The sequence below is a fragment of the Callithrix jacchus genome, chromosome 5, assembly GCF_049354715.1.
Source record: "Callithrix jacchus isolate 240 chromosome 5, calJac240_pri, whole genome shotgun sequence".
Classification (NCBI taxonomy): domain Eukaryota; kingdom Metazoa; phylum Chordata; class Mammalia; order Primates; family Cebidae; genus Callithrix; species Callithrix jacchus.
The window spans coordinates 30,478,132-30,505,989 of NC_133506.1; the positions used below are offsets into that span (position 1 = coordinate 30,478,132).

The window sequence follows — 27,858 nt, forward strand, 5'->3', positions numbered from 1 at the left end:
TCCTGTAGAGGTGACTCCCAGTTAACCTCATTCCAAGTTCCCTTTGTGAAGTGTGAGTCTGTATTGCCACCTGATCACTGCAAATTCCTTTCAAAGTCCCACAGCCAATGGAATCTCCTCGAGCCAAGAAGGGCTCATTGTCTCCAGTCCTTCCCACTGCCTCTCTGGGGTACTTTATTCTGTCTGTTGGGACCCCAGAGTCAGCCACCAAGTCCCCCAGTCATCTCAGCTCCACGCCCCATCCTGTACAGCTTTTTCACGGTAACATGGATCCGTGGGTCCGTGGATTCATTGCTAGGAGATGTCCATCCACAGATGCAATATGGTAGTGTGTTTATCTTACAAAATATTGTTCTGACTTTCCACATCCTACCGAGAGTTTGTTAAGATGCTAACATTAAAAATGAAATGGACAGTCATTTCCAGCCATCAGAAAGACTTCCTCTCAGCCTGGGACAGAATACTCAGAGTGCGGTTTCTGTATATTTGCTCGAGGTTCCTGCAGCCACAGGCATGGAGTTTCCCCGCTGGAAGATGCTGTGTGATCACCGAACTGTCATCGCACCTAGAAGAAGATGAGGGACTCGCAGGTTTCTAAAATTTTCCGTGAACTCTTCAACTCCAAGTGGCTTCGCACGTTTTCTGGTTGCAATCACTGAATGTTCCTGCCCTGCCAAAGCTTCTTTACTGCTCCCCGTAGCAGGTGGATGCGTCTCCTTGCATGCTTATTCTCACTTGCTGTTGTCCCCTCAGCCCTCACCTCTCATGAAAACCATTCTCTCAGCAGAGTTGAATGAATGTGGCGGCCTGGACTCAGGGACATTGAGTGGCAATGAATCAGGAGGGTGCCGGTCTCCCAGCAGAACCAGCAAATGTCACTGAATTACGGTGAGGATGAGAAAGGCACATTTATCAGTACTGTCCCCAGGAAGGAAGGACTCTGGACTATTGAAGGTGGCCCCAGTTTTCTTCAGGACTTTGGTTAAGATGGGTTTTGTTTTGTGGGTCTGGGGCCAGAGGAGTTGGAATTGCGGGGCCTTAGAGGAGAGGCCGAGCTCTTAGCCACAGACTCCTCTTCCTCACCTTCCCCAGACCATGTGGCCTCTTTTCTCCATCAAAGTGAGGTCAGCATTTAAGAGACGTAGGTTTGCAGAAGTCCGAGACCATGGGCTTCCCGGGGCAGCCAAATTCTCTCCCACAAGGTCTTCATATCATGCCGTAGCTCGGTCTTGGTACGGGATTCCTCTCTGTTGAGCACTCTTGCCCTTTTCTCCTTTTGTTAACAGCTGCTCATATTCCTGGACTCTGCTGAAGAGAAGTCTCTTCCAGGAAGCACCTTCTGATCGCCTGGCCTGTCCTCTGCCCAGGCTAACATGGATGCCACTCCTCTCCAGCCACACTTCCATCAAAGCAGGCAAGCTGTCCACCTTCCACTGTCTTGGGCTCTGCCTCTGAAACTTTGCTTTGCATCCTTTGGGACAACAAAGTCAGTGTCTCAACTCACAGCTGGCTCCGCCATTGACCAGCTGGGTGGCTGTGGGCAAGTTACTTACACTCAGCGTGCCTCAGTCTTCTCATCTGTAAAATGGGTATAAAATAGTTCCCATTCATGCTAATGAAATGAGATAATCCAGGCAGAGAGCTTAGGATGCTTTTCAAAACATGTTTTTGTTCAGTTATTTTTGTGGTTGTTGTTGTCATTGTTATTTACTGTATTTCTGACAAGTACAGGGTTCTTGATGTTGAATGAATCACTGACAATGTACACACACACACACGCCCAAGTGCCCAAGAGTTAAACTTTCATTCTCTCCTCTGATTCATTCTTTGTGCCCAGTCAGTCATAAGGTCCCATTGGGTCATTCTTCAGAACACCTGTCAAAAACCGCTGGCATGGAAGTACATGGCGCAGGATTTAGTTTTATTCACAGCTGTACCTCCAGGGCCTGACACGAAGTCATCTCTCAAAAACACGGTGGGTGGGTGAAAGCCTGAACACATGAATGACTGAATGAATAAAATCCTTTTCCCGTAGACTGCATTCCCACAACTGCCTTCCAGCCCACTCTTCATGACTCCACCCAGACCCAGGTCATACCCTGCCCATTCCCACACTGTCCACTGTGGCCTCTCCCTGCCCAGCACAGCTCGTTTTACCACCACTGCTGTGAGGTCTTCAATTCGTTCCCAGTGGCCTAGCAAGTAAGGAACAAACTCACAATACAGCTAGTGTGATTAGAGCATCACTTCTGTTTATATTTCCCCAGCTTGTACTTCTGCCAACATGAGATGAGGATGCCTTTTCCGCACCCCTGGCTGGCCTCCCCAGGGCCCTTATAAGCACCTAAAATGCATTTATACCATTCTGGGAACAAATATAAAGGGACCCTGCTTCACAACTCAGCTGCCTGACAGCTGAGCTCCCACATGCCCTCACCAACAGGAAGTCCGGCTCCTTCTCCCCCTATGGCCAGGATTCCCTTGCAGCCTCAGTGCAACCCAGAGGGTCACAGGGTGGCTGTCCTGGCTGTCGGAGCAGCATTCAGAAGGGGCCCTTGTATTAGTGGATCCCATCTGGAATTTGTGTTGGTGGAAGGAATGCCCTGGGGGTTGAACTATTTGTTTATTTATCTACTTATTTTGCACATGGCTCTCTAGTTTTACCTACCCCATTTGTTGAATAGTCATTTTTCGCTTTTTAACTCATAGATTTTGTAACCATGGAATTGCCACTCGAGGACAATGGCGAGACAAGTTTCAATCATTTTTGGATTTATTTGCCAAAGTGAGGACATGACTGGGAGACAGGTCTCTATGACTTTCTCTGAAGGTGATTTTGAGGGCTCCCAGTTTAAAGGGGAAAGGGTGGGATGTTGAGAAGCCCACAACGTTCACATAAACAAAAGGTGAGAGACCGATCCAAGATGGCCGATCACTAACAGCTCGGGATTGTAGCTCCCAGTGAAAGCTCAGAGAACGAGACGACGCCACACTTTTAGATGAATTTTCGTCACTCACCGATCAGCCGATTCCCAGTGGAGGAGCCCCACGGGTCGCCAACGCGACTCTTGTGGCTGCCGCAGTGGTTTTGCCGGCGTCTCGGCGCAGCAGCTCTTCATGCAGAGCCAATGGGACTGCTTCCCCTACTGACCGGAGTTTGGAGCTCAGGGAAGTCAGAGCCGCTTGTTGCAGACTCAAGAGGGAAGCCAGACCAGAGATTCCCGGGCAGAAGAGCACCATCAGTCTTATCGCTGCTATTTAGGCCGCCACAGTGGGTTGCTCGGATCCCAGCACTGGGAATCAATAAATCGGACGCTGACTCAGAAACCTAATTAGAAAGGCGGTTCATCTACAATGAAGGGAAAAAAACAGCCTAAGAAGGCCGAGTATACTCAAAATCAGAACCCATCAGCAACGGAACAAGCCCTGATGGAAAAGGACTCATCAGCAACCGAACAAGCCCTGATGGAAAAGGACACATCAGCAGCGGAACGAGTCCTGATGGAAAAAGACTGTGTTCCATTATCTGAAATAGGCTTTAAAAGGTGGATGATGAGAAACTTCTGGGAGTTAAAGGAACTTGTTCTAACCCAATGTAAAGAAACTAAGAACTTTGAAAAAAGGTTTGATGAAATGATGAAAAGAATAGACAATATAGAGAGGAATACAAATGAACTTATGGAGTTGAAAAATACAACACGAGAACTAAGTGAAATATGTACAAGCTTAAATAACCGAATGGATCAAGCAGAAGAAAGGATATCAGAGGTCGAAGACCAACTCAATGAAATAAAATGACAAGACAAGAATAGAGAAAAAAGGATAAAAAGGAATGAGCAAAGTCTCCAAGAAATATGGGACTATGTGAAAAGACCTAACATACATTTGACTGGTGTACCTGAATGTGATGGAGAGAATGAATTCAAGCTGGAAAATATTCTTCAGGATATTATCCAGGAAAATTTTCCTAATTTAGCAAAGCAGGACACTATTCAACCCCAGGCAATACAGAGAACACCACAAAGATATTCCTCAAGAAGACCAACCCCAAGGCACATAATCGTTAGATTCACCAGGATCGAAATGAAGGAGAAAATATTAAGGGCAGCCAGAGGGAAAGATCAGGTTACCCATAAAGGGAAGCCTATTAGGCTTACAGCCAATCTCTCAGCGGAAACCCTACAAGCTAGAAGAGAGTGGGGGCCAATATTCAACATATTTAAAGAACAGAATTTTCAGCCCAGAATTTCATATCCTGCCAATTTAAGCTTTACAATTGAAGGAAAAGTAAAATCTTTTAGGAACAAGCAAGTACTCAGAAATTTTATTACCACCAGGCCTGCTTTACAAGAACTTCTAAAAGAAGCATTATACATAGAAAGGAACAACCAGTATGAGCCTTTCTAAAAATACACCAAAAAGTAAAGAGCATTAACATAAAGAAGAATTTACATCAACGAAAGGATAAAATAGCCAGTTAATATCAAATGGCAGTAATCCTAAATTTAAATCGACTAAATCCCCCAATCAAAAGATACAGACAAAATCTAACGGTATATCTAAAGATATACAAAGACTCAAAATAAAGGGTTGGAAAAAAACTTACCAATTAAACGGAGAGCAAAAATAAATAAATAAAAAGCAGGAGTTGCAATTCTCACAATTAATAAAATAGATTTCAAAGCTACAAGGATACAAGGGTAAAAGGATTAATGTAATAATAAGAGATCTTAACACCCAGATACATAAGACCCATAACGAGATTTAGATTCAACAAGACAGAAAATTGATAACGATATCCAGGACTTGAACTCAGATCCAGAACAAATAAACTCAATAGAGCTCTTCATTTTAAACACACAAAATATGCATTATCCACTTTAAATACACAAAATATTGATCGGCCATTATTGATACCCATTTTAGGAATGAAGTAATATTTCTTTTTCCCTCTTTTTTTTCTCTTTTTCCCTCTTTTTCTTTCTCTTTCTTCAAAAAAAAAAAAAGGAAAAGAAAAACAAAAGGCATAAAAGAAAAATGTGGGGAATCTGCATTTTACATAACACAGACAAAACTGGGTAGAGGAACAATCAGATACACCCTGTAAAAGGAATTTAAATTTTGGGACCCAAAATTCATTTAGGTCTGCTGGCCTTTACTTCTATTGATATGCCATGTGGAAGTCAAGGGGAAGGTGGTCTTGGAGGCTCAAAGGTGATGAAGGGTCTTCTTCCCCAAACAGATCTATAGTGATTGTACCATTTTGCATTCTGACTGGCAATGAATGGGAGAACCACTTTGCCCACATCTGCACCAGCATTTGTTATGATCACTACTTTCAGCTTTAGCTATGTGGTATCTCATCATGATTTTAATCAGCATTTGTCCAACGACTAATGACATGGAGTCTATTTGCTAATAACTAGCATTGTTTTTATATGTTTAATTGCTATTTGTTTATCTTTGGTAAAGTATTCATGTCTTTTGTTCATTTATTAATTGATGTGTTTTTTTACTATTGAGTTTTTGGGATTATTTATTTTTTCTGTTTATAATTTTTTATGTTTGTGATTTGAAAATATGTTTTTTCAATTTGTAGCTTATCTTTTCACTTAACTGTGTCTTTATTAGAGTAAAACTTTACATTTTCCACTTACATGTTTATTGCAGCACTGTTCACAATAACAAAAACTTGGGATCAACCCAAATGCCCATCAATGAGACTGGATAAAGAAAATGTAGCACATATACACCATGGAATACTATGCAGCTATAAAAAAGGAGGAGTTCATGTCCTTTGCAGGGACATGGATGAAGCTGGAAACCATCATTCTCAGCAAACTGACCCAAGAACAGAAAACCAAACACTGCAAGTTCTCACTCAAAAGTGGGAGTCGAACAATGAGAACACATGGACACAGGGAGGGAAACATCATACACCACCAGGGCCTATCATGGATATTTCTGTCTTTGGGACTTTAAGGAATCAACACACTGCCTTCCACAATGGTTTAACTAATTTATATCACTACTAACAGTAAACAAGCATTCTTTTTTTCTCCACAACCTTGCCAGCAACTGTTATTTTTTTACTTTTTAATACCAGCCATTCTGACTGGTGTGAGGTGGTATCTCTTTGTGGTTTTGATTTGCATTTCTCTAATGATCAGTGAGGTTGACCTTTTCTCAAATGCTTGGTGGCTGCATGTACGTCTTCTTTTGAAAAGTGTCTGTTCATGTCCTCTGCCCAGTGTTTAACAGGGTTGTTTGTTTTCTTTTTGTAAATTTGTTTAAGTTCCTTATAGATGCTGGCTATTAGACCTTTGTTAGATACATTGTTTACAAAAATTTTCTCCATCATGCAGGTTGTCTGCTCACTCTGTTGATAGCTTCTTTTGCTGTGCTGAAGCTCTTTAGTTTAATTAGATCCCATTTGTCAATTTTTACTTTTGTTGCAATTGCTTTTGGTGTCTTTGACATGAAATCTCTGCTCATGCCTATGTCCTGAATGGTATTGCCTAGGTTGTCTTCTGGGTTTTTATAATTTTGGGTTTTACATTGCAGTATTTAATTCATCTGGAGTTAAATTTTGTATAAAGGGGTCCAGTTTCAATCTTCTTCATATGGCTAGCTGGTTATCCCAGCATCATTTATCGACTAGGAAAACCTTTCCCCATTGCTTGTTTTTGTCAGTTTTTTCAAAGATCAGACAGTTGTAGTTGTGTAGCCTTATTTCTGGGTTCTCTATTCTGTTCCATTGGTCTGTGTGTCTGCTTTTGTACCATGCTGTTTTGGTTACAGTAGCCCTGTAGTATAGTTTGAAGTCAGGTAGCATGATGCTTTCAGCTTTGTTCTTTTTGCTTAGGATTGCCTTGGCTATTTGACATCTTTTTTGGTTCTATATGAATATTAAAATAGTTTTCTTTAGTTCTGTGAAGAATGTCAATAGTAGTTTAATAGGACTAGCACTGAATCTATCCATTGTTTTGGGCAGTGTGGCCTTAACAATATTGATTCTTCTTATCCATGAGCATGGAATACTTCTCCATTTGTTTGTGTCATTTCTGATTTCTTTGAGCAGTGTCTTGTAGTTCTTTTTGTAAAGGGTTTTCACTCCCCTAGTTGTCTGTATCCCTAGGTATTTTATTCTTTTTGTGGCAATTGTGAATGGGAGTACGTTCCTGACTTGGCTCTTGGCTTGACTGCTGTTGGTGTGTAGAAATGTTAGCAATTTTTGCACATTTATTTTGTATCCCTAGACATAATTTTTTTTTTTTTTTGAGACGGAGTTTCGCTCTTGTTACGCAGTCTGGAGTGCAATGGCGCGATCTCGGCTCACCTCAACCTCCGCCTCCTGGGTTCAGGCAATTCTCCTGCCTCAGCCGACTGAGTGGCTGGGATTACAGGCACGCGCCACCATGCCCAGCTAATTTTTTGTATTTTTAGTAGAGATGGGGTTTCACCATGTTGACCAGGATGGTCTCGATCTCTCGACCTCGTGATCCACCCGCCTCGGCCTCCCACAGTGTTGGGATTACAGGCGTGAGCCACCACGCCCGGCCCCCAAGACATCATTTTTATGACTCCTTAACATAAAATGAGAGAGAGAGAGAGAATTTTTTTTTAAAAAGGATATTCCTTTTGGTGTCATGTCTAAAAATTCTAATCTCATGCTGTGAATATTTTGCTTTCAAACTGTATTAATTTTACAGTTTTTCTATGATTCCTTTCTGAGTTAATTCTTGTATCATGCACATATGATGAAGCTTAGTTTTATATTCATTTTTACCACACATGGAAGCTCAATGGTTCCAGCACCATTTATTGAAAAGACTTTTCTTTGTACATTGAGTTGCCTCTACGCCAATGCCAAATGAAGTTGGATACCAGCTGCTCTGTTTCTGGCTATTCTATGTTTTTTATTTGTTTGTTTGAGACAGACTCTCGCTCTGTTGCCCAAGCTGGAGTACAGTGGCATAATCTTGACTCACTGTAACCTCTGCCTCCTGGGTTCAAGCAATTCTCCTGCCTCAGCCTCCTGAGTAGCTGGGACTACAGGTGTGTGACAGCACGATTTTTGCACTTTTAGTAGAGACAGGGTTTCACCATGTTGGTCAGGCTGGTATTGAACTCCTGATTTCAGGTGATCTGCCTGCCTCGGCCTCCCAAAGTGCTGGGATTACAGGCGTGAGCCACCGCACCCAGCCTATTCTATGTTTTGACTATTCTATTCTGTTCTTATATATGTGTCTATCACCTTATAAATGCCACCACCCTCTAGTTCTATAGGATTTGGGGTAGACTAATGAGATTTTCATAACATGACGCATATAATGATACATGTTTCCATATGCAAATAGGGAGTTATATGCATGCAGCTGGGTGATATTTTTATTCATTTTTACAGTCTCTGTGTTTTATTTTAGATCACACATTTAACGTAACGATTGTTACGTTTGGATTTTAGGTCTACTGTAGAGAGGCCCATCAGCCTTAGTCCAGGTTCCTCAGGCATCGGAACCCTAGGAACAGCTTCAGCCAGCATCTCTGTCTTCTCCAGCATCCATGTTCCCTTCCAGCAAGCTTCCCTAAGACACTTACAAAGTATTTTGCCAGCTGCCGGGAAGAAAATTTTTATTACTTTTTCGAACGGTGAAATAACTGTGCTGATGCTTAATCCTGTTTCTGATTTATGGAAAAATAATTGATCAAAAGGCATTTTGTTTATTGGTTTCTCTCCAGATCTACTTTTCAGAGCTCACAAAATGATGAAATGTTCTAACCCCAGATGGCCACTGTGCTGTGTTTTGCTGGTTTCAGTGGTTCGCTGAGAACAATGGATCTCAAATGTGATATAATAATTGGACACCCAAGGAGAGCTATTTTGAGATAGCTGAACTCTGTAAAAGTCTGGCTGACAGAAACACAGCTTCCAGAGGGGCTAACATTAGCCCCTGGTGCTCTTAGGCAACACAAATGCTCCAGAAGAAGGCAGCAACCCTCAGACCAGCTGAGAGACCAGAGGAGACAAAGCAGGCAGCCGTGTGGATGTGAGGGAGGGGGCGTTCTTCCCTTCCGCTCCCTGCTCTACGGCCAGGTTGGGCACCAGTGGGCAATGCCAGAGGGCACATTGTAGGGAGCGAGCTGCCTGCACATCGTAGGCTTTCTCTTCTGTGATCCTGAATCCCTTTGAGTCCCCGACAAGCTGCCTGCACATCATAGGCTTTCTCTTCTGTGATTCTGAATTCCTTTGAGCCCCCGAACTTTTGATTGTGGTAAAATATGTATAACATAAAATTTGCCACTGTAGCATTTTTAAGTGTACAGTTCAGTGGTGTTAAGTACATTCATCCATGTGCAACCCTCACCTGCATCCATCTCTAGAACTCTTTTCATGTTGTAAAATTGAAACTCGGCACCCATTAAACCGTAACACCTCATTCTCCTCTCCCCCAGCCCCTGGCAACCCCTAGTCTACTTTCTGCCTCTGTGAGTTTGATTGGTCTAGATAGCTCATATGTGTGGAATCACGTAGTGCTACTGGCTATTTCACTTAGTATAACATCCTCGAGGTTCACACAGGTTGTAACATGTGACAGGATTTTCTTTTTTATGTCTGAATAATATTCCATTGCATGGGAATGCTGCATTTTGTTTATCCACTCATTTATCCGTGGGCATTTGGGCTGCTTCCGCCTCACAGCTGTGGTGGCTAATGCTGCTGTGAACATGAGCGTGTGGATATCTGTTCAATTTTGAGCCTCTGATTTTGTACCTTTGGTAATGAAGCAATCCCAAGGGAGGGTTGCAGGAGCTCCAGGGCAGGATCCCCGACCAGGCAGCTCTCTGCTCTGCCCGGGAGTCTCCAAAGAGTCCTTCAGGTACATGAAGACCCCTGTCCCTAGGGGCCTGACCAACTTCTTGGTGAATGAGAAAATCCTTGTCAAGACTGCAGATGACTTTAGAAGCAGCAGCTCAACTCAGCCCCCAACAGCTTTTTGATATTTAAATCCTCCAGCCTGGGGACCAAGCCTGGTCTCCACGGTGAGGACTCAGTTGCAGGTGCTACTCACTGCCCCTGGGAGAGGCACTGGTAACAGACACTTACCTTCATGTAAGACAGTCTCATCTCTGTCCTGCCTGACTTGGAGCAAGAGCTGGAGTGGAGGGCACAGGGGCAGAAAGGGGAGGAAAGCTCTTGACTTTCAACACCACTTGGGAAAATGCATTTTTCTCTGCTTCAGTTGAGGGCACAAAAGGTAGAGTTCAGTGCCTGCTATGAAAGAAGACTATGGTAACTATTCCAGGATTTCAGGTGAAACCATGGCAGGCCACATCCTAGGAGTAAAAGTAAACTGGAAATAGACCATTAGAAGAAGCCCAGCTTTGAACCTTTGAACCGAAAGAAAGTAATGAACAATCTAGAATTCCAAAGTCAGTAAAAATACGCCTCAAATATGAAAGCAAAATAAGGACATTTTCAGAAACTCAAAAAAGAGAAAACCTCAAAAATGTAAAAGATGAAAATGGTTCAGTAAACAACTATAATAAAAAGAGTTAAAAATAATCTAATATCTTAGCTGTCTGTAAATTTAACAGTGGGTTTAAAAATAATTCCTGGATTAAACAGTCACAAGATAAATAAAAAATGATTTGAATTGAAAGATCATAACCTGACATATGAACATTTCTGAGATGTTGCCAGGGAAGAGCTTAGAGGGAAAATTGTCGTCTGAAACCCATATATTAGCAATATTTTGGGGACACCCAGAAGAGAGAGGATGGAGACTTGGCTGAGCCCCTCGGATAGGGGGTCCCAAAGAAGTAAAATTGTTTAGAGAAAAGTCAGCTTTTAGAAAAAGCAAAATGATATATCAACAAGATTCAACCAAAAATAAATACTAGAGAGTTCTTTGGGGGTAAAGGAACACGATCCCAGGTAGAAGCTAAGTAGCTGAAGGAATGTTGCACAGACGAAGGGTAAATATAATTGATAAATCCATGAATATTAAATGTATAAAACCACAGTAATAGTGTTCTATGGGCTATCAAATAGGTCAAATTTAAGTACAGGATGACAATAACACACACGGTAGAAGGGGGACAAAGGGGGACAAAGGGGTAATAGGCCCTAAGGTTTTCCCACCATCTTTGCAGTAGTAAAGGTACTAATTTATGGTAGACCCAGTTAAGTCAATGATACTCATTATAATCACTACAGTTACCACTAAAAGAAGAGGTAAAGAAGGGATAACTTGGCTGGGCGCAGTGGCTCATGCCTGTAATCCCAGCACTTGGTGTGGCTGAGGCAGGTGGATCACTTGTGGCCAGGAGTTCAAGACCAGCGTAGTCAACATGGTGAAACACCATTGCTACTAAAAATACAGAATTAGCCAGACGTAGTGGCTTACATCTGCAGCCCTAGCTACTTGGGAGGCTGAGGCATGAGAATAGCTTGAAACCAGGAGGCTGCCGTGAGTCAAGATGGCCCCACTGCACTCCAGCCTGGGCAACCGAGTGAAACTCTGTCTGAAAAAAATTAAAATAAAAAAAGGAGGGAGCGGGTACAACTGAAAGCCAGTGAGGAGAAGAAACTGAATAACACAAGAAACAGGGACAAATGAGATGAATAGAAAACAAACAGCAATATGGTAGATTTGAACCCAAACATATGATAATATTAGTCATCAGTAATTATAATATGAGTAATTGTAAATGGAACAAATGTTCCAAATAAGATGCTTAGACTGATTTAAAAAACTATTTGCTGCTTATAAAGGCACATATTAATGAAGATAACATGCTAGAATAAAAATATGGATAAAACAATGCTAGACGTTTTGATGCCTCTGACATCAGACTTCAGAGCGAGAGGCATGACTCAGCATAAACTGGTGCATTTCACAGTGATAAAATGGCAGCCACGGACAAATTGTCAAGTAAGCACTTGACATAGTTTGAAAATAAATAAAGCAAAAATGGTCAGAAAAAAGCAGACAAATTCACAATCATAATCATCATGAGAAATTTTAACATATCCCTCAGTAACCGGCAGAAAAGGAGACCGCAATCTAAATCCAAACTACACTGAATAAAACAAGACACAGTAAAAAGAGTGAATATGGCCAAGCACGGAGGCTCATGCCTGGAACCCCAGATCTTTGGGAGGCCAGGAGTTTGAGACCAGCCTGGCCAACATGGCGAAACCCTGTCTCTACTAAAAATACAAAAATGAGTTGGGTGTGGTGTGCACAATTGTAATCCCAGCTGCTTGGGAGGCTGAGCCATGAGAATTGCCTGAACCCAGGAGGTGGAGGTTGCAGTGAGCCGAGATCATGACACTGCATTCCAGCCTGGGTGACAGGGTGAGACTCTGCTTAAAAAAAAAAGAAAAAAGAAAGAAAAGAAAAGACAGAAAGTTTCAACAGAATGGACTTACTGATGTATATAAATGTCTAACTCTATATACCTATAAAATACAGAATACATATTCTTTTCAAATGCATATAATTAATAGAATATTGGTTATTCTAGACAAAAAATAACTCAAAAATTTCAAAGAAGAGAGATAATAAGATGGTGTTCTCTGACTAGACCGGACTTGTGTTAGACTTTGATAAGAGAAAAGATAACTAGAAAATCAACTATGGTTGGAAATTAAACAATACACTATAACAGCCCACATGTTTAAAAAAAGTCATGGTGGATATTAGAACAGGTTTTGAAGTGAGGGAAAACTAATAATCAGCCTGGGAGGATGAAGCCACATGCCCCTCCTGGCAGAGGAAGATCTGGCAGCGGGAAAAAAGGACTCTTAGAGATATTCTCTTTGCACCCTGCCGAGCCCCACTGACCACACAGCCTGTGCTCTCCTGGACCCAGCTGGTGATGTGGGCTCCAGCCAAGGTCATGAGCAGGCGTAGCAACTGCTTCTGCTCTTCAGGAATTGGCTCACCAGAGGTCTCAGAGATTCTTTTGACCCTCGTGAGCCTTACCTGCACTGCATGAGGGCAAGCCAGGTGGGCTTGAGACCTCCACTGGGTCTTCTCAGGTCTGGGCTGCAGCTGGAAGAGGCTTCCCTGAAGGGGCGTAGGCAGCATGTGGCAGGCATGCCTTTGGATCCAAGGTTATAGGACTCCCTGCTCTGCCGTGTTTGGAGATAACGGGAGGGAATCTGTGGGGAAGTGGACAGAGGCACTGGACAGAGGCGCTGCTCAAAGGGAGTCGCTCAACATCTCAGGGCCCCTGGTGGACAGGGCTATGTGGTACCCAGAGCTGAGAAGGGCGTCACCAGCACCAGCTGCCACCACCCCTCCACCCAAGCGACCCTGGCCTCCAGGGTGGACGCTGAGACAACCATGTGGTGGAAGGTATCTCTGCTTGTGGTGCTCATTGTGCTGAGCACCCATAGCTGGACCATTTAAAAAGAATTCGTAGACATCACTAAGGACCTAGATTATTTTGTGGCATCAGTGGAGTTTGCTGTGGCTCAGTTCAATGAGGACTAAATGGGAGAGTTCACAAACAGGTTGCTGGAGGTCCAGCACGCCCAGCAGAAGGTGAGTGACCGTCATGTCGTCTATTCCCAGAACTCTCTTCCCCAGCTGAATAGCCCAGAGCTGGTGGTGATGGCAGCAAGGCTCTGGGTGGCATGGAGGGTGGTCCCATGTCTGCACCACACTTCTGAGGACAGGATTCGGGGACCTTTCCTCCTTCAGAGGGCACACAGTCTTCCTGATCGTTGCCCATTTCCTTGGCTAGATTGCATCCCCATCCCTGGACCCTGGGAGGCTGCAGGAGCCCAGGGCACAGTGGGTTAAGCTGCTGCCCAGTCACAGTGCCTGGGGACTTTATGCCAGCTGGGGAGGGGAGAATACAAGGAGGGGCAAGGCGTGTGTGTTCTTGGTGTGTATGGGAGTATGAGTCTGTGACTGTGTTACTGATATATGTAAAAACATGAGCCAGGTGTGGTTGCCCATGCCTGTAATCCCAGCACTTTGGGAGGCCGAGGCAAGCAGATTACCTGAGATCAGGAGTTCGAGACCAGCCTGGCCAACATGGTGAAACCCTGTCTCTGCTAAAAATACAAAAAATTAGCTGGACATGGTGATAGGTGCCTGTAATCCCAGCTACTCAGGAGGCTGAGGCAGGAGAATCACTTGAACCAGGGAGGCGGAGGTTGTGGTGAGCTGAGATTGAGTCATTGCACTCCAGTCTAGGCAACAAGAGCAAAACTTTGTTTCAAAAAATAATAATAAGTGTGCTGATGTGTATCAGGGAGTGAGTGTGAGTGTGTTGGTGTGTTGGGGCATAAGTGCGTGTGTTGGAGAGGGTTGGGCATGACCGTATGTTGGCGTGTGTCACGCATGAGGGTGAATATGTTGGTGTGAGTTGAGCATGAATGTGTGTGTGCTGGGCATGAGTGTGAGTGTGTTGTCTGTAAGGGGCACGTGTGTATGAGTGTGTGTTGAGTATGAGGGTGTGTGTTGGGCATGATTGAGTGTGTTGTGTATATAGGGGCATGTGTGTATGAGTGTAAGTGTGTTGAGTATAAGTGAGTGTGTTAGTGTGTGTTGGGCATGAGTGTGAGTGTGTTGTGTGTACAGGGGCATGTGTGTATGAGTGTGTGTTGGGAATGAGTGTGAGTGTGTTGTGTGTATAGGGGCTGAGTGTGAGTGTGTTGGTGTGTGTTGGGCATGAGTGTGTGTTGTGTGCATAGGGGCATGTGTGTATGAGCATAAGTATGTTGAGTATGAGTGGGTGTGTTGGTATGTGTTGGGCATGAGTGTGTGTTGTGTGTATAGGGGCAAGTGTGTATGAGCATGTGTTAGGTATGAGTGTGTGTGCATTGGGCATGAGTGTGAGTGTGTGTGTTAGGCATGAGTGTGTGTCGTGTGCATAGGGGCATGTGTGTATGAGCATAAGTATGTTGAGTATGCATGGGTGTGTTGGTGTGTATTGGGCATGAGTGTGTGTTGTGTGTATAGTGGCATGTGTGTATGAGCATAAGTATGTTGAGTATGAGTGGGTGTGTTGGTTTGTGTTGGGCATGAGTGTGTGTTGTGTGCATAGGGGCATGTGTGTATGAGCGTAAGTATGTTGAGTATGAGTGGATGTGTTGGGCATGAGTGTGTTGTGTGTTTAGGGGCACGTGTGTATGAGCATGTGTTGAGTGCGTGTGTGTTGGGCATGAGTGTGAGTGTTGTGTATATAAGGGCTGAGTGTGGGTGTGTTGGTGTGTCTTGGGCATGAGTGTGTGTTGTGTGTATAGGGGCTGAGTGTGAGTGTGTTGGTGTGTGTTGGGCATGAGTGTGTGCTGTGTGTACAGTTGCATGTGTATGTATTGTTAGTCTGCGTCAGGGCATAATTGGATATCATCTCATCCCGAACATGGATTGCGGAGCCCCTGACTGGGTCAGGTTTCTCAACAATTTCTAGGCCGTGCAGTGAGAGCCGTGGCCACAGCCTGCTGAGCCTTCCCGTCTGGATTGGTTTTCCACGTTTGGCTGCTTCCTGACTCTCATGGACTTCGACATACAAGAATGAAAATAACTTTTAATCGCTTCTTATGGAAGCCTGAGAAACATGCACGACAGCACGGTGCCACTCGGCATTCATCTCAGTGAGCACGGGCAAGGTAGACAGTTATGGGCAGTCGTCACCCACACGAAGCAGAACAGTGCCGTTCCCTCAGAGACCCTCTGTGACCCCGTCTACAGTCTATCCCTGCAAGGAGTCCCGCTGACCTGTTTCTAATCCCAGGCATTGGTCTTGCCCATTTCCCACTCTGTGTAAAAGGAACCATCCAGTGTGAGCCCTCCGTGTGTGGCTGAGATTCAGGTGTGAGGCGGGGCACGGCCGGGTGTGGCTGCGGCAGGAGCAGGCTCACTGCTGATTGTGAGTGTGTCACACCCTATATGTTTATCACTCTGTCAATCCAACTGTCAGGTATTAGCCACTAGGCAGATGCCAGTGTGTATCCAAAGGGCCCTTAGTGGACTCTCTTCTATTGCCTTCTGGAGAGGTTGTGCATGCCCCGTCTAGCCCTATTTGAATGACATGATGATGTCAGTCTTTTATCCACTTTCCTACTTGTTTCTCTGCCTTTTTTTTTTTTAATTCATGAAAAGAAAATACTCAGCAGCTGTTTGTATAATTTCTTCTGGACAGATGTGGACAAAAATATTTTTAATAGACTTGGAGATGGGCCGCGCAATTTGTAAAAAATACGATGAAGACATTAACAATTGCTCATTGCAAGAAGGCTCAGGAGAGGAAAAGGTTTGAGAATAATATCAACCCCAAAGCATCATGAATCTCTCAAAAATGGAAAATAATATCAAGGTAGGCCTTTGGGAGGAGGCTTAGAAAGGTCATCAGAGGTGCTCCTGGGGCAGAATGAGGGTCCCTGACCCCCTCTCTCACCTGGAGTCAGGGCTCCCTCTGTGAAGGCAGAAGGTGGGCACGTAAGCAGACAGAGCCTGGCCTCAGTGCCAGGGAGAACCTTCTGCTCACAGCCTGGCTGGCTGGCAGAGCAGGGACCTGCAGATTCCACACGGCCTCTGTCCCTGGATGAAGTCCTCACTTTGCTTCCCAGTCATGTACCTTCCTGACACCCTTGAGATCCAGGCAGATGCTGTTCTCCCTGTGGTCCTCACTCTTCTTTGCTTATGTTCTTGGGGATTGGAGGACTGTCTAGTTTCTTTCATCACCCAGACTGTCCCTCTAGGTCCTGTGTGGTAACGACATGTCCTGGTCAGTCTGAGTTCTGACACCATCCTCCCAAGACCCACACGTGATCCATGTGAGCTCAGAGCTTGAAGACGCCCTGAATCAGAGTAACAGGGGCAGCAGGGCTGATCTCACCCTTCCACCTGCAGTCTTGCTGTCAACTGCTGTGCTCGGTTGGTGGGTGCCCAGTGGGACCATCCCTTGGGAAGTCCTTTCTCTCCCCCAGAGCACACAGGGTGGGAGCAGTTCATCCAGCATCATGTGTGCTAGGGAGATTGTAAGTGGACAGGATGCTTCAGGGGTCAGGTGATGGCCCAACCAGGCGTCCTTTCAGGATCCCCAGGCTCAGGCTGGAGCATTTGGCCACCTGTGCCCCTTGTACTGATGGAGGCTTGGGCATTTGAAGCCCGGTTCCTGGGTGACTGTTTTTGTTTTTCATTTTTCATTGTTTTTAATACATCTTGACCCCCTACTGCATGCTAAATGCTCTCACTGCATTACATTTTTCTAATTTGTGTGTTATAATTATTTTTTTCAGGTGCACCGCACTTTTGTCGTGGATGCCAGACCTTGGTTTCCCCAGTTCCCTCCTGAACAGCACCAGTAATTAAGATACAGGCGGTGGCAGAGCCCCTGGTTTTCTGCCGCAGAAGCCTTCTCTTCCTCTAGAGTGTGGCAGTCTGTGGTTCCGGGCTTATGCTGCACTAGCAGAATTCAAGGCATCTGAGCGCTTGCTGGGTCTGTAAACAGTTTTTCACTCTTTCCTATCGTTCATTTGCCGTGGATGTTGCTGGCAGTGACAAGCAAGGGAGAATTTATTATCATCAGCACCTTGGCTGCAGGCGCAGAGTGTGGAATAAACCAAACTCCCAAGTTTATTTGAGGCAGTTCACATAGAAGCCCCACTGGCTGGTTGGTGTGCTCATCCATCCATCCATCCATCCATTCCTTCATTTATTCATCCACTCATTCATTCATTCACCTTTCCGTTTCTCTATGGCATCATCCATCTACTAAAAAAAATGCTGAAAATTTTGTTAACCACACATGACCCTTCTGTTTCGGTCTCAGGGACAGACTCACAGTGGGTGGCTCTTTTGCCAGGCCCAGGCCCAGGGGTCAGAGGTCACTGAAGCTGACAGGAGGATCTGCCCTCTGTGTCCACAGAGGGCTGCATAAATGACAAGGATGTCCTCTTTAGTGCTCAGATGACAGCTCAGAAGATGGCACCTCCAGTCCCCATGTCCCCCATGCCCTCTGGTGCACATGTTCCCCAGCCGGGACTCAGCCGGGCCTTCATACCTGTCGGCACCACTCACTTCCCCTGGGAGGGGCACCGTGGTGACAGACACCCATCCTGATGAGCAGGTCTCTCCACTGGGGTCTTGGCAGGGAGCAGCCTTGGAGGGGCAGAGAGATGAGGGTTGGGGAAAGGGCTACATGGGTGGGCCAGAAACGCAAGGGAATGCAAAGCCCTCTGGAGGATCTTTCAGACCCGAAGTGCTGGGGAGTCTTTCCTCCTCCATCGTGGGTTTTTGGGGACTTTGATTTGCATATTTCTTGGTAAGAATCTGCCTTTTTCCTGGATTGCTCATTCCCATGAATTTCCCATAAGAGTTGATGGAACAGACTTTTCAGAAACAGCCCTGGGCAACTCCATCTGTCATGGTAAAAAGACGGGGCAGCTTTGGTCCTTGGATCAACCTGTGTGCAGAATTTGTGACATCCCCTCACACTTTGAGAGGACATATTTGTATTAGTGAGGGTGTGTCTGTGTGGCCAGCAAGGCCAATCTGTTGCCGGCCCTTGGCTCTGAGAGCACTCAGGCTGTGAGGGGCAGAGACCTTGTACATGGGCCTCATGCCTGCTGCTCTAGACGAGTGCAGTGGGTTCCGGCCCGCATTGCTCACTGGTGGAAGCACCTTGACTTTCAATTCTCAGTTCACAAGGAAGGCCTAGTGTCCTGCTCTTTTTTCAATTTAAAGTTGTAATTTGAGCTCAGATGCACTTAGGTGCACCAGGTGGCTTTCATTGTTCATGCCACGCTCTTTAGCATTCAGGCTCAGCTGCTGGATTATTTGAAAGTTTCCTTTGATGATTCTCATGAGCCTCTAGTGGGGCAACTTGGTGAAAACAGGGGTGACCAATTCTGACTGCAGTGTCTCTTTCTGCTGGTTTTATGAAATTAGAAACATGGCCCTGGGGAACTAAAGGGCACGTCTTTGCTCGATTGTTGAAGTTACAACAGTTCCGTCTGTGGTGCCCACTCTTATCACAGCCTAAAATATATATAAAGTAACACATGCCAAGGCTACAAGGAAAACCAGCCACGCCATCATCCTCTCGGGAGAGTTTTAGGCACCTCTCTTAAGAACTGACGGAACCCACCAAGTAAAACTCAGAAGAGGCTCAAAAATGTAAGAGCTCCCTAAACATATTTGATCTTTTGTTATGTAGAATATCATCCAACAACTGGAGAACATTCATTTTTTTAAGCAGATAGAACATTTATCCCAATTGAACATATTCTTAATGAATTTCAATCACATAGAATATGTTCTCTGTGAAATTTAGGTAGAAATTAGGACAGAAATGTTTGAAAACTCGGCTACGCACCTCTAAGTAACACATGGACTCAAGAAGTAATCCCAGTGCAGATTAGCCTGTACTTTTAAAACCCTGGAGTTGAAAGCTGAGTGATGAACATGTGGGATGGTGCTGACGCCACGCTCTGAGGGTCTCCTCCTGATCTAGAGAATGAGCAGGCCAGCAACTCCCCTTCAAGCTCAAAAATCAGAGAACTGCAAATTGAACTGGGGGAAAAAAGAGAAGAAAGTCATAGCAAAGAGTGAAAGAGACAGCGAAGATCGACAGCAAGGATCAGGACATCCAACAGTTAACTTTTTGAAGTCTAAGAAAATCTCTAACCCTGGGCAGGGAGGGCTGGAATGGGAGAAGGCAATCGCAGTCCATACCAGCAGTGAGGAGGGGCCTCAGGACAGGCCCTGCTGACCTGGGAACACAACAATGATACATTCTAATCAGACTGCTGGCAGCTATGGCAAAGATGGACAAGAACTGGGAGCTGCAGCTTCTCTGTCAGGAGGACACACGGGGGCTCAGGCACACTTTGAGGGCGATCCATCTGACGGGGCCGCTGGGCTCCTCAGGCCCTCACCTGCCAGCCACTTTCAGGCCAGTGCTGTGTGGAAGTGCACCTGAGCCTCTGGGTCTCCTCCCGTTGAGAAGCTGCAAGAAGATGGTCATAATTGTGCCCACAGTTCTGGCCACATTCCCATCTATTCCTGTGTCAGCCCTAGTCCTGCCCTTACTACTGGTCCCCAAGGCAGTGGCCTAAGCTCTGAGACATTTTTTGTGATCATCAGTCTACATACCCTATAGGCAAGGTAGGGTCATTGCTCCGGCATGGGCACCCTTGTGCACATTAGTGCATCCAGACCTGGCGCAGGCACCTCCACACACTCCCAACCTGCTCAGCCCCCAGCCCTGTTTACCTCCCCGAGGCTTCCCCAGAAGTCAGACAGAGCTCAGGTCTGTTCCTCTGAGGAGAGTCTGACACTGGCTGGGCATGGGCCTAGGGAACCACAAAGAGGCAGAGCTGGGTGAGAGCACGAGTCGTCTAGTGCCCCAGGGCTTCTTCCCAGCTCCTGATCCCTTCTCATCCTCCTGGTTGCCTTCCACCCCCATCCGAGCAGGGCTCTGGCCTTAGACTTGGCTTCTCTCTGGCCCCTGCTGAGAGCAAGGGTTGCAAGGCCACAGGGCAGGACGGGGACCTGGCAAGTTGGCCAGCAGGTGCCGGAGAGGGTGGAGAGGATGGCCCAGCCCCCAAAAGTGGCCCCTCCCTCTGTAACCTCCCGCAGCTCCCTGAGGGCATGGACTGTGCAGCCAGGGTCACAGGCAGACACGGCTTTCCCTTCGGCTGCTCAGGGCTCAGCGCCCATCATAATTCCGAAGCATTCCCATCACTCTGCTAGTTGTGGGATGCAGCCCCGTGAAGGCAAAGCAGGTGAGCTGGAGACGTCCACCCCGGTCGTGCCAGGGCTGGGCTGGGGCCAGAGGAGGTGGCCCTGAAAATGTGGAGGCATGTGTGTTGCATGCATGCCTGTGGGTCCAAGGCTGTGTGACCTCCTGCTGGCCTTGTTTGGAGATGATGGGAGGAACACTGTGGGGGAGTGGAGAGAGGCACTGGACAGAGGGACCAGTCGAAGGGAGGGCCCAGCAGCTCAGGGCCCCTGTTGCGCAGTGCTGCGTGGGGTCAGAGCTGGGAAGGACGTCACCGGCAGCAGTGGTGACCTCCCCTCCCCCGAGCACTCCCGGCCTCTGGTGCCAACACTCGAGACAGCCATGTGGTGGAAGGTGCCCCTGCTTGTGGGGTTCTTCATGCTGGGCACACATGTCTGCAGCTGCAAATTTGTAGACACTGATAAGAACTTGAAGTATTTTGCCAGTGCCGTGGAGTATGCTGTGTTTCAGTTCAATGAGGACCAGGAGGATGAGTTTGCCTACAAGTTTCTGCGGGTCCACCGGAGCCAGCACAAGGTGAGTGGCTGCTGTCTCTCCCCGTGAACCCTGAGTTCCCTGGCGCCAGACCAGGGCTGCGTGGATTCTTGGTCTGCAGGAAAGAGCAATGGCTTTCTGAATTCTGAAAATATGCATGTAATCATATAATTTAACTGTCAGGTATCATTAGGAGCACTTCAGCTTTCTATTCTGCTTTCTTAATGAGGGTGGCCCCTGAGAACAGGACATGGGTGTGAGCTGTTGGTTTGTGACTGGGCATGAGTGTATGTGTTGGTGTGTGTCAGGGCATAGATGTGAATGTGTAGTTGGTGTGTTGGGGCATGAGCCTGTGTGTATGTGTTGGTATGTTGGGACATGAGTGTGAGCAAGTTGGTGTTTGTTGGGACATGAGTGTGTGTGAGTTGGTGTTTGTTGGGCATGAGCATGTGAGTGTGTGGGTGTCAGAGCGTGTGTGTGTGTATTGGTGTGTGTTGGGCATGAGTGTGTGTGTTGGTGTGTTGGGCATGAGTGTGTATCAATGTGTTGAGACATAAGTGTGTGAGTGTGTTGTGTGTTGGGACATGAATGTGTATGTGAGTGTGTATTGGTGTGTGCTGAAGCATAAATGAGTGTGAGTGTGGAGTTGATATGTTGGGACATGAATGTGTGAATGTGTTGGTGTGTGTTGGGCCATAAGTATGTGTGTGTTGTGTTGGCATATGAGTGTGTGTGTTGGGTCATGAGTGCTTGTGAATGTGTTGTTGGGATGTGTGGGTCATGAGTGTATGTGTGTTTTTGGTGTGTGTTGGGGCATGAGTGTGTGTGTTTTTGGTGTGTGTTGGGGCATGAGTGTGTATATGTTGGGGCACGAGTGTGTGTGTTGTGTGTTGGGGCATGAGTGCATATGTGTTGGGGCATGAGTGTGTGTGTTGGTGTATGTTGGGGCATGAGTGTGCATGTGTGTGCTGTGTTGGAGCATAAGTGTGTGAGTGTGTAGGTCATGTATGTTGTGGCATGCGTGTGCTGTGTTGGAGCATGAGTGTGTGTGCTGGTGTGTGTTGGGGCATGAGTGTGTGTGTTGGTGTGTATTGGGGCATGAGCACATGTGTGTGCTGTGTTGGAGCATGAGTGTGTGAGTGTGTAGGTCATGTATGTTGGGGCATGCATGTGCTGTGTTGGGTCATGAGTGTGTGAGTGTGTAGGTCATGTATGTTGGGGCATGCATGTGCTGTGTTGGGTCATGAGTGTGTGAGTGTGTAGGTCATGTATGTTGGGGCATGTGTGTGCTGTGTTGGAGCATGAGTGTGTGTGCTGGTGTGTGTTGGGGCATGAGTGTGTATGCTGGTGTGTGTTGGGGCATGAGTGCACGTGTGTTGAGGCATGAGTGTGTGTGTTGGTGTGTGTTGGGGCATGAGTGTGCTGTGTTGGGTCATGAGTGTGTAAGTGTGTCGGTCATGTATATTGGCGTATGTTGGGGCATGCGTGTGCTGTGTTGGAGCATGAGTGTGTGAGTGTTTAGGTCATGTATGTTGGGGCATGCGTGGGCATCATTGTTACTTGCATGAATTGCTGTCCCCAAGGGATGTCTGCTTCCTAGACAACTTTCAGGAGAGATATGAGTTCCAGCCTGGGAAGATTTCCTGGTTGGATTTGATTTCTCTCTCTCTGGACGTTTTCTGAGTTTCATGAACTTCTATTTACAGAAATGAGCATAACTTTTAATAACTTTTTATAGCATCCTAATAAACACACAGAACAGCAAACTTAATATTTACTTCAATTAATATTTGCAAAATAAACACTTTCAGGCAGTCTTCACTCACATAAAGGACACAGCATTGCAGCCCCCAGGAATCCCCACCCCAGGTTACTGCCTAGCTCCAGGGGATAGTGCCATTCTGTGTATGTGGCCTGCACTGCCATGTGGGACTCAGTCATGTGATGGTCCACACCCTGAGCATTCATCACCCTGTCAATGTGACTGCCAGGTACTGGGCATTGGAAAGGGTACTGCAGAAAGACTCTAGAGCATGCCTTTGGTGTAGTGAATGGATAGCTTTTTTTGTAGAAAAATGGAGAATTAGGAGAAAAATTTTAAAAAAGAAACTTGAAATAAGAAATAGGAGAAAGACGCACATGACATGTATATCTTTATTGGCATGAATATTCACATTCACCTCTTCTGGCAATTTTTCTGTTTGATTCTCCCTATTTTTCTCATTCCAAAAAGAGTATTTCATAGAAGTGTCTACAATTTCTTCTTGACAGACACGGACGTGGATATATTTAATGGACTTGACGATGGGGCGTACCGTTTGTAAGAAGCATGATGAAGACATTGACAACTGCCCATTGCAAGAAGGGACAGAAGAGACAATGGTTTGTGAATAAAACCAACCCAAGTCATGAATCTCTCAGGAATGAAAAATGTCATTCGGGCATTTGGGAGGAGGCTTAGGAAAGGCATCCAGGGTGATCCTGGGCAGAATGACAGTCCCTGACCCTCTCTCACCTGGAGTCAGGGCTCCTTCAGTGAAGGCAGAAGGCAGGCATTTGAAAGAGCCTGGCCCTCAATGCCAGGGAGAGCCCTCTGCCCACAGCCCAGCTGACTGGACACAGGCACCTGCAGATTCCACAGGGCCTATGTCTCTGGAGGGAGTCCTCACTCTGGGTCCCAGCCCTGTACCTTCCTGAGACCCTCGAGATCCAGGCAGATGGTCTTCTCCCTGTGGTCCTCACTCATCTTTGCTCATATTCTTGGGGATTGGAGGACTGCCTAGCTTCTCTGATCACCCAGCCTGTCCCTCTAGTTCCTGTGTAGTAAGGATGTGTCCCGGTCAGTCTGAGTTCTGACACCATCCTCCCAGGACCCATATGTGATCCACGGGATATTGGAGCTTGAGGATACCCTGAATCAGAGTTACAGGATCAGTGGGGCTGATCTCACCCTCCCACCTCCAGCCTCAGGGGCACCCTCCCCGTGGGGTGGGTTTGCTGCTGCTGTTCAGTTGGTGAGTGACTGGCAGGGCCATCCCTCTGGTAAGTCCATGGTCTCCCTCAGAACACACAGGGTGGGGGCACCTTATCCATCCTCCTGTGCTCTGTGGAGGCTGTGAGTAGACAGGATGCTTCAGGGGTCAGGTGATGGGCCAAACAGGTATCCCTTCAGAAATCCCCAGCCTCATGTGGGAGGATTCAGCCACCTGTGCCCCTTGTCCTGCTGGAGCCTTGGGCATTTCAAGCCCTGCTCCTGGGTGACTGGTTTTGCTTTTTATTTATTTACATCTGTAGTTTTTAACACATCTTGACCTCCTATTGCATGCTAGATTCTCTCAATGCTTACATTTTCTAATTTGTATGTTACAACTTTTTTTTCAGGTGCGCTGCACTTTTATAGTAGATGTTCGATGGTGGTCTTCCCAGTTTACCCTCCTGAACAGCACCTGTGGGGAGAGAAGGTGGTGACAGAGCCCATGGATTTTTGCAGCAGAAGCACCCTCTTCCTCCTCTGTAGTCCCGGACCTGTGCAGCCCGGCAGAATTAAAGGCATTTCAGAGAACTTTCTGCATCCCTGAGAAGTTTTCACTCTCCTGTATTGTTTATAAGCCATTGATAAGCAATGGAGAATTTATTATCATCGTTATTACTTTGGTTGCAGACACAGAGGGTTAAATAAATCAGACTTCCTTACTGATTTGAGGCAGTTCCTATAGGGTCCCAGCACTTGGTTTGTGTGCTCATCCCTCCATCCATTCATCCTTCTATTCCCTTCCTCCTTCTCTTCCTCCTTCCCTCCCTCTCTCCTTTCCTCCATCCCTCCCTTCCTCCTTCCTTCCCTTTCTCCGTTCCTCCATTTCCTCCCTCCTTTCCTCTCTTCTTTCCTTCCTTCCTGCCTGCCTTCCTGCCATCTTTTCTTCTCCAGTTTCTCTATGCTCTCATTCATCCACTCAAAAGGAATGCAGCACATTTTCTTAGCCACATGTGTCCCCTCTGTTTCCATCTCAGGGACAGGCTCACCATGGGTGGCCCTTCAGCAGAGGGGCCAGGCCCAGACCCAGGGGTCAGAGAAGCCCACCAAAGCTCACAGGAGGCTCTGCTCTCTGTGGACCCTCAGGGCTGCATGAAGCACAACCATGTCTTCTCCAGGGCTTAGATGTCTTCTCCAGGGCTTAGATGTCTTCTCCAGGGCTGGGAAGATGGCAGCTCCAGTCCCCATTCTCCACCTGCTCCTGATGCCTGTGTTACCCATCTGGGACCCAGCCAGGGCTTCATGGCTGCCGGCACCACTCCCTGCCCCTGGGAGAAGCACTGTGGTGACAGACACCCATCTCTCTGCTGGGGTCTTGGTCGGGGAACAGCCTTGGAGGGGCAGAAAGTTGAGGGGATGGTGTGGTGGGGGGCATGCATTGACCAAAAACACAGTGCAGCAGTTTCTGGAGGAGTCTTGCAGAATGAAAGGGCTAGGAGGTCTTTCCGCTTCCATCCTTGGTTTTGGGGGTGTCTGAATATTTCTTGGTAAGAAGTCTGCCTTTTTTTCTGGCTGCCTCGTTACCATGAATTTGTCATTTATGGGACAGAATTTTCAGAAACGGCTTCGGGTGGCTCCATCTGTCATGGCAAGAAGATGGGACAGCTATGGTCTTTGACCAGCCCTTGTGCAGGATTTGTGTGTAACATCCCTCCACAATTTGATAGGGCGTGTTTATATTACCAAGGGTGTGTCTGCATGCTTAGCCAAACAAATCTACTGCTGGCCCTTGGCTTTGAGGGCACCGAGGCGGGGATGGGTGGAGCTCCTGTTCACGGACCCCACGGTTCTGGACAAGTGCAGCCACACCCTCCCTGAGCTCTGGTCAGCATTGCTCGCTGATGGAAGCACCTTTACTTTCAATTCCAAGTGTACAAGAAAGGCAGGGGGTCCTGCTCTTTTTCAAATTTGCCAGTTCTTTTCTACCTTGATCCACACAAAATCCCACTGGTTTCATTTTGCATTTCTCTTAGGGACCAGGCATTACCCCTATCTGTAGTGCAAAAGAAAATTTTGGCCTAAATCAGGAATACATGAAGTCTTCAGGTGGTTGGCACTGGGGGCTGTGGCTGTGAAATGGTTCTTTAAGGTTCCCAATACTTTAGAAATTGTGTTTACTGCAGTTGTGTCTTTTGTCCATGGCCTGTGTTCCTTAGTTCCTGCTCTCACAGAAATCAAAAAAACATGACCCTCTTGCAGATTTCACAAGCTGGTAGTGTCCAGCCATCATGAGCTATGTAAGGAGCTTTGGTAGGGTTGGTAAATTGTGTGCCTGCCACTCTTGTTAGTTGTATGATAAACTCAAATTAGTAGATTTTTGAATAATGCGTCAATATCCAAGATCATCCAGAATCCACAAGTCCGTCTTGTGTCCTGGAGAAATCTCTCTGGATTTGGCTCTGTCATTAGATGGCCTGAATCAGTAGGAAGTAAAAATTTATTTGGATATTTTATCTAGTTATCAACCACCACCACATACTTCTCCAAAGTCTGAAACCCAGAAATACTGCTTGGGTTCAGTGAACGTGTGTGTATCAGTCAGCTGTTGACCCCGAAGGGCTGCATAACACACCACCCCTCCTGTAGCTAACCACAGTGAGCCTTCATTTTCAGGCACATAGGTCTACAGGCTGACTGCCCCTTGGCTGGTCCAGGAGGCTTGGCTTCACGTCAAGGTGTCACAGCTGGCCTCACCAAAGGAGTCTGCTCTAAATGCCTCCTGGGGCCCAGATCACATGATCCCAGACTCAGTGGGCCACTATGAAAACATGGTTAACCTTGACCAATAATACAAATAGTGCAAATCAAATCAATGAAGCATAATCATCTCCTATCCCATAAAGGAAGGCTAGGCTGAAGGCAGAGATACAAAGAAGCAGGGATTGTCACAACTTCTCTAATCAAACTGGGTTCCGAGTCTCAGCAGCATTTGGATCACACAGGGAGATGGTTAGAAATGCACGATCTAGGCCTTGCCTCAGACCCACAAACTCAGCACCTGCATTTTAACAAGAGTCCCGGGGGTTCATGTGCACGTTAATATCAGAAAGCGCAGATCCACTACGGTGGTTTTCAAACTTGGCTGCAGATTGGAACCCCTGGGGAACTTTAAAAACAGCTGACTTCCTGGACCCTCTTCCAGAGATTCTGGTTTTATCAATGAGCTGTGCCCTGGTGTTTGAAAACTTCAGTATTTTTAACATGCAGCAGGATTTGAAAATCATGAATACATAATTAGTAAGTGATGAACATCTTGGCAATTGATAATAAATCTCAATTTGCATAAATCTTTGCATCAATTTCTGGTCTAGTGTTTTATTGTACAGAAATACATGTGTAACATCATGAAGACATTGGAAAGGGATTGTCCACTGCAATACTGTTTATAACGGATGAAAATAACAACCGAAGAATCCACCTATGGGGAGAAAGTTTAAATACAGCATAATGCGTTCGCCCTCTGCAATGCTTTGCACCTGCCTGACAGAGTCCTGCCCATGTGTGTTCCCGGTACATTGCCCTCCTCACGGAACCCATAGCCCGGGAAGAATGCTCGCCTCTCTGCCTTTTCAGGAAGT

The 27,858-nt window shown here is 46.4% G+C and overlaps 1 protein-coding gene across 1 annotated transcript; it reads left to right on the forward strand.

Annotated features, from left to right (window-relative positions):
• The first annotated feature begins 20,651 nt into the window (after positions 1 to 20,651).
• On the forward strand, positions 20,652 to 27,571 carry LOC100402937 (cystatin-12-like). The gene is made up of 3 exons (XM_002747510.7): positions 20,652 to 21,291; positions 23,521 to 23,631; positions 24,631 to 27,571. Exons 1-3 carry the CDS (start codon positions 20,836 to 20,838, stop codon positions 24,715 to 24,717), a joined length of 654 nt encoding a protein of 217 aa, XP_002747556.5. The 5' UTR covers positions 20,652 to 20,835; the 3' UTR covers positions 24,718 to 27,571.
• The last annotated feature ends 287 nt before the right edge of the window (positions 27,572 to 27,858 follow it).